This window comes from Peromyscus eremicus, chromosome 4, assembly GCF_949786415.1.
Source record: "Peromyscus eremicus chromosome 4, PerEre_H2_v1, whole genome shotgun sequence".
Lineage (NCBI taxonomy): Eukaryota > Metazoa > Chordata > Mammalia > Rodentia > Cricetidae > Peromyscus > Peromyscus eremicus.
The window spans coordinates 6,486,113-6,492,956 of NC_081419.1; the positions used below are offsets into that span (position 1 = coordinate 6,486,113).

Consider the following 6,844-nt stretch of genomic DNA (forward strand, 5'->3'; position numbering starts at 1 on the left):
CCTTAGAAGTACACCTTCACTTTTTGAAAAATGTTCCAGCCCAGAGGCAGTGGCCCAAGCCTTTAATCCCAGCAGTCGGGAGGCAGAGGCAGACACATCTCTGACAGTTCGAGGCCAGCCTGGTCTATAGAGCTACTTCCTGGACAGCTAGCGCTACACAGAGAAACCCTTCCTCCAAACCAAAACCAAACCAAACCAAACAGAATCTTCCTTCAGATTCTTTAACGTATCCACACTCCAACTCCACAAAGGGATCCTGACCCAGTGTTCTGGAACAGCAGTGGGGGGGAGGGGGGGGCTGGGCCTAAGTCATAAGAAAGAACTGTTCTGTCCTCACCACCCACATCCACGTAGATCTGCCTAGAACCCCAGTTCCCATTTTTTCTTCCCCACAACACCCACATGTTTCTGCGAGCAACCAGATGAGGGGCCCCGGTGGCATGGAAACGAGAGGGAGAAAAGAGGGTGGGGTGACGATGAGAATGGATGGATAGGAACCTGGGTGTGGGGGCAGGGTTGGCACCAACTTGGCCTTGAGGTCCAGAAGGCATTCTTGAGATTTGTCCTTCTGCCCTAAGGAAAGTGGGAGCAAGAAGGGGCTTTCTGCTCATCAAAGAGAGCCAAGGGTGTCCACTTGCATCCAGGACGAGCTTTTCTCACGGCCCGCGCACCCACTTGAGGAGCCCTACGCTCAACACGGTGTGAGGGTCCTTCCCATCTGTCAGTCAAGGGACACACCCTCCCAACACCAGGGGTCCCGCTTAGCTCCAGCCGCGTCCCCCCAAACCTGACAAGCTCCAGAGGATTGCCTGGGAGGCCCTGGGGTCCTGGCCCGTCCCCCGCGGCGCGGGTCGCTCTCCAGGCCCTCCCGGATCCTCCCAGCCCGCGCGGACGGCGCACGCAATCGTACCCGGAGCTCGCCCTCCGTGCGGTGCAGTCCCAGGCGCCGCAGCCCCACCGCCAGGTCGTTGACACAGAGGCCGCCGTCGCGGTTGACGTCGAGTGTCTGGAAGAGGCTCCACAGGCGCAGCCGGTGGTCCGGGCCGCCACAGACGGCGCCGCCGCACGGATCCCCTACCGAAGCCGGCGACGAGGCGGACGACGAGGTGGCGGCGGCGGCGTCCGGCGGCGGGGAGGCCACGCAGCGGCACAACACACTGCTCACCATCGGGCGCGAGGCGGGGGCGCCGGACGCGGGGCTGAGGGCGGCAGGCAGAAATCGGAGCGCGGAAGCACGCCGGCTTTCCTCAGACGGCGAGCGCGGGCTCCGAGAAGCCGGCAGGCTGGAGGGAGGGGCCGCTTCCGGGAACCCCGCCCCGCCGCGCGCCGCGGCTCTGACCGCGCCCCCTGGCACACAGCCGGCCAATCACAGGCCGGGATGGCGGCTCCGGGATCAATGAGGGGGCGTGGCCACCACGCTGGCTTTGCGTCGATTCAAACTGAGAGAGGCGGGGATTAGCCGAAGCGGGGTAATACGCCAGCAGAAGGTCCCGTGTCCAGTTCCCATTCAGAAGCCCTGTTTAGACTGCGGAATGATGATGAGGCTGGGAGGAGCGGTTGTGTACGGAGAGAGATCATAGCTATGCGTGGAAATGAGATTTGTATGAGAGCAACTGTAGACTGAAGTTAGAAGACACTTAGCACCACTGAATAAAATCAAAATTTAACGGGTTGACGACTCAAGGCCGAAAACACGAATCAAAATCAGGAGGCTGGTTTCTAGTAGTCTCCTAACCTACCAATAGAATAGCTGAATTTAACAACGTAATAGTCGCAATACAAACAATTGAACGACAGACTGATTTCCCAATGGAAGTGAATAAAGACCATGTGGGCGGACGCCCTGTAGCGACAGACATGCCTTTAGGCCAATGACCAAGCCAGTTCTAGCAAATAGGTGTGTCCTTGGGAGAAATGGCAGGCCTGGAGAGCCAATGATCGGCGAGGCATTTGAGCCACGCCAACCTGGAGGGCGGGGCTTCCCAGGGATGGTCGAGGGGCGGGAAGAAGGGAAGTGGGCGGATCTCCGCACACCCCAGCGGAAGAGGCAGATTCAGGAAGCCATTACGCAGCTGGCTGGCGGCGGTCGGGCCGGTCAGGGCTGGGCCCTACGCACTTTGCGTAGCGAGGGGGATTACTTAAGGCCTGGTGCTTGGCCTAGAGCCAGCCTTGCCTGTCCCCCTTTTTGGGGGCGGGGGGGCGAGAGGCGAGGCTGAAAAAGAAGAGAAGGGTAATTGGGGTTGTTAAGGGCATTATAATTTCTTTAAAAAGAGAAAAGGGGAGGCCATGGCTGTCCCAGCCAAGAAGAGGAAGATGAACTTTTCAGAGCGGGAGGTGGAGATCATCGTGGAAGAACTAGAGCTGAAGAAGCACCTGCTGGTGAACCACTTCAATGCTGGGGTCCCTCTGGCTGCCAAGAGTGCAGCCTGGCATGGCATCCTGAGAAGAGTCAACGCCGTGGCCACCTGCCGTAGAGAGCTGCCCGAAGTCAAGAAGAAGTGGTCTGACCTCAAGACCGAGGTCCGTCGCAAGGTTGCCCAAGTCCGAGCTGCTGTCGAAGGTGGCGAGGCCCCAGGGCCCAAGGAAGAGGATGGAGCTGGTGGACCTGGGACAGGCGGTGGCAGTGGCACAACCATAGCTCCTGTACTGCTGACCCCTATGCAACAGCGCATCTGTAACTTGCTGGGTGAGGCCACCATCATCAGCCTGCCCAGTACCACCGAGATCCATCCCGTGGCCCTCGGACCCACAGCCACGGCAGCTGCAGCCACGGTCACCCTGACACAGAGTGAGTGACCTCTCCTGCTCAGTTCAGCTGCAATTATGGGAAGGGCCAGCTAGTGCTGGGGCAGCCTGGGGCAAATTGGCCGCCAAGGGTCAAAAGTCAGATGGCGATCTTGAAAGACCATGAGGCCTTCCAAGAACTCTCCAGACAGAGGTGATCTTGTTCTTTTGGGGACTTCCTCAGCATGTGGATAGCTGGATATCCATGACTTCCGCTTGCTGACCTGGCCTATGTAGTCTTGAAGACAGAGACTGTCTGTAGCCCCACTGGACTTAGGAGCTGCTGAATCAGTAAGCAGCCAGGATATACTTGTTGAATAACTAACTAGGAATAATACTGCCCAAGTGAGACATCCATTCTGCACAAAAATATTCTGTATTTTCAATACACAAACATTCACCAGGCACTTCTCAGGATCTTCATGATTCTTATCTATTCGTCCATTCATCAAGAAATTTATGCTGGGCACAAGAAATACCAAAGTATTTAACATTCCCTGAAGACTGGGGAGATACCTCAGTGGTAGAGTACTTGCTTAGCACTGTGAAAATTAAATATATAAGCCAATTATATTCTACTAGGACAGATGAGGTACAGTGTGTGTGTGTGTGTGTGTGTGTGTGTGTGTGTGTGTATGTATGAATAGCTTTATCATGAGAAAACCCAAGGACTCACAAGAAGAGAGGGATTTCGTGGTGTGAGGAGAACATACAGTTGATGGCATTCCAAGGTAGGGGAAATAGGAGATGGAGATACACACTCATAATCCTAGCATTCAAGAGATGGATCCCTAGGGCTCAATAGCCAGCCAGCCTATTTGGAGAGTTCCAGACCAGTGAAGGGACTCCATCTCAGAAAAGAAAAAAGAAAGGATGTGGGCAGCACCTGAGGAATGACACCTGAGGTTGTCTTCTGATCACTCTCCATATGTACACAAACACACGTGTGTGTGCACACATGTGTGTACCTACATATTATGAACATATAGACACAGTCTTTAAAAAGAGAAACAAGATTGACATCTCCCACATACATAAAGGCCCAAATACCTAATGTCCCTTCTAAGGTTCTAGTCAATGAGTGGTAACAGAGCTAACTTTGGTTAGGTTTTGTGTTCAAGATAAGGATGTGTGCCCACAACTGTGAACTCTGCTCGGTCATGATAGCTTTGAACTGTATCCACCAGATTCTCAATGATGTGTGGGTATGTGGGTGTGTGGGTGTGTGCTCGTGTGCTCTCCCCTGCGTCTTTCTCCAGTCCGTATGAGGTGGGAAGAGGAGGAAAAATGCTGGTCCAAGTCAGGTACTGTTCTGGAGCAGCATCTTCTAGAATGTTTAGGGGTTTTGTTTTGTTTTGTTTTGTTTTGTTGTTTTTGGGGGTTTTTTTGGCGGGGGTGGAGGGAGATGTTAGGTTTGTTTTGTTTTTTTGAGTCAGGGTTTCTCCGTGTAGCCCTGACTGTCCTGGAATGCACTCTGTAGACCAGGCTGACTTCTAAGAGATTCACCTGCCTCTGCCTTCCGAGTGCTGGGATTAAAGGTGTATGCCATCACCACCTGGTTCGATATTTAGTTATCTTAAGAACCAAAGTGATTAAAGAGACAAGGAGGCATTTTCTGGCCATGTGAGCTGCAGTGGACCTTCCTTCTTTAACTGGCCACACAGAAGGGATAGACTTAGCTCAAAGCAGCACAGAGAAGTGGTTCTATTTCATCATTTCTGAAATTGAAGACGTGTCCATCTCTTGTCATTTGGAGGATTTCTTGAGCTAATGAATACAGAGTGGTACATGAGTATTCTAAGATTTTGCTGGCATTATTGTTGGCATCTCTGCATTTGTCAGATCTGGGGGCTTCTCACTGGCTACCAATAGAGTAAAATCCTGGAACCTGGTTGGAGAAATATCTCGATGATAGAGCACATGCTTAGCATATACAAGTCCTGGGTTCCATCCCAGCCTTGAGGAACAAAGAGCTGAACCTCTCAGAGACTGTGTTTTTATGTCACTGCAGCCAGGGAGGCCTGACTTCCCCTCTGCCTCCCTGCTGCATAGGGTTTAATACCCACTACCAGTGTTGCAGGGCCGGCACCGTTCCTTCAGAAAGATGACCTTCTTCCGCCTTTGTTCTTTCTTCTCGGCAGTCCCCACCGAGACCACCTATCACACACTGGAGGAGGGCGTGGTGGAGTACTGCACAGCCGAGGCTCCTCAGGAGGAGCCCCTGCCAACCGAGGCACCTGTGGAGATGCTGGCCCAGCACGCAGACACATCCGTCAAACCACAGGCACTGAAGAGCCGCATTGCCCTCAATTCGGCCAAGCTGATCCAGGAGCAGCGGGTCACCAACCTCCACATAAAGGAAATCGCCCAGCACCTGGAGCAGCAGAATGACCTGCTACAGATGATCCGGCGTTCCCAGGAAGTACAGGCCTGTGCCCAGGAGCGGCAGGCCCAGGCCATGGAGGGCACCCAGGCAGCCCTGAGTGTCCTCATCCAGGTCCTCCGGCCCATGATTAAAGATTTCCGACGCTACCTGCAGAGTAACACACCCACCCCAGCCCCAGCCCCTGACCCTGGACAGGTGGCCCAGAATGGGCAGCCGGACAGCATCATCCAGTGAGGGCAGGGGTCAAACCAGTGCTCTGCCGTGATTGAGGGAAACTTCTGTGGAATTGTAAGTGGTTTCTGTGAGTGGCTTTAAGTGGGCCATGTGGATAGCTCCCTCTTGGACAGATATTTGGGGCTTATTAGTCTGAGAATAATGAAGGAGACTGACTGGGAAAAGGAAATCGCTGGGCTCCTGGGACCCAGTCTCTTCAGTTCAGCCTCCGGAACTGCCTTGTTGAAATCTGGAAGATTTAGCTGGGAGTGTGTGTCTGGTGATGGGACAAATGTTGTCGTGATCTAAGGCTTGAGACATCCCCCCCCCCCCCCCCGACTCAGTCTAGGACAACTTTAAAGACAGACTGGTTCTCACTGGATCTTCCGTGGGCTGCCCCACCTCAGGTGTGCCACCATTTTTAGTGCCATCCTGACAGTGGTGCTGCCCAGAAATGCAATAACACCCACGTGAGAATGTCCCCCGGCGCCACTGGGAAAGCCTAGCCCTTTCATCTTCTCACTGTGCCTCCGTCCTCAGGGGACTCTCCTTACTGCTGTGTGCCACACCCATCCAGGCACAGCCCCGCTCTTGGAAATGCCCTGAGATGCATGCAGCCAGCTGGGCTCAGGAATGCTGTGTGGTGGGAATGGGTTGGCCACCTCTAGTCTTCCATGACACCCCTGGGCGGCTGTTCCGTAGTTCGCCCCGCCCCCACCCCGCCTGTGACACGGTGGGCTTCAGGTGCTGTCAGGGTTGAGAGGCAAACCCTTGTGGAGTCCTGCTTCCTGCTGCAGTGCACTTGAGGTGACCCTCTAATTTTTATTCTGTTTTCTAGCCAGTCATATTTATTCTACAGCTGACTCCTTTCTGGGAGAGCGGCAGGCTCTGTGGCCACCCTTCTCTCCTCTCTGCTGGACCACACACCGGAAGTACAGGGCACACTAGAGCCCTGCTCAGCGTCCCACCTAGACTCCCCTCCCGTGCTCCTTACTCAGGGCCTGCTGTGCTGCAGAAGCCCCACCCCCACCGGCTAAGTGAATCCAAAGCAAGGACTGTCCTCGAGTGTAAGAGGCGGCGGGGAGGGGTGAAGCCAGTGTGCCCTTTTCATTCTGTGCTCCAATGGGGCACAGCCTCCGGAGGCTGAAGGACGCGTCTGCCTTCCCACCTTCTCTGAGGCACTTACAAAATCCTCGGCCGGGCGGGCTTTGGCGGGCTTTGTCTGTACCATTTCAGACGTGCCGTCGAGTGCCGAGCCCTCAGTCTCCTCACGTCACCACCGCGGTTGCCATTTTGCACCATAACTGGGCCTCTCATGACCAGTGGCTACAGCAAAGTTCCAGATCTTAGCCGAGCTGCCCTTCCAGGCATGCACACACAGAGATGCTTAGCGCCACTCTGTGGTCCAAGAGGCCCCCTGGAGACAGGAGGCATGTGTAGTGCCAGCTACAGAGAGGGGAG

At 54.7% G+C, this 6,844-nt stretch overlaps 2 protein-coding genes across 3 annotated transcripts in view; one reads left to right on the forward strand and one right to left on the reverse strand.

Annotated features, from left to right (window-relative positions):
- Window positions 1–1,310, reverse strand: part of Slc25a25 (solute carrier family 25 member 25) — a 36,367-nt gene extending 35,057 nt beyond the window's left edge. Inside the window, exon 1 of the mRNA XM_059260061.1 lies at window positions 911–1,310. Coding sequence (XP_059116044.1) covers window positions 911–1,168 — 258 coding nt within the window. The 5' untranslated portion in view covers window positions 1,169–1,310. The remainder of the gene's footprint in view (window positions 1–910) is intronic.
- Window positions 300–5,706, forward strand: Naif1 (nuclear apoptosis inducing factor 1). Of its 2 annotated transcripts, XM_059260066.1 has the most exons (3): window positions 300–1,897; window positions 2,272–2,788; window positions 4,926–5,706. In XM_059260066.1, exons 2-3 carry the CDS (start codon window positions 2,287–2,289, stop codon window positions 5,402–5,404), a joined length of 981 nt encoding a protein of 326 aa, XP_059116049.1. In that variant the 5' UTR covers window positions 300–1,897; window positions 2,272–2,286; the 3' UTR covers window positions 5,405–5,706. The 2 variants fall into 2 exon arrangements, with proteins under 2 accessions (XP_059116049.1, XP_059116048.1); XM_059260065.1 differs by lacking the exon at window positions 300–1,897 and having other exon boundaries at window positions 1,922–2,788.
- Window positions 5,707–6,844: the final 1,138 nt, after the last annotated feature.

Coding starts and splice junctions, on each gene's coding strand:
- Naif1 (XM_059260066.1), top strand. CDS start 2,287: ATGGCTGTCCCAGCCAAGAAGAGGAAGATGAACTTTTCAGAGCGGGAG. Junction 2,789..4,925: donor CACGGTCACCCTGACACAGA/GTGAGTGACCTC, acceptor TCTTCTCGGCAG/TCCCCACCGAGACCACCTAT.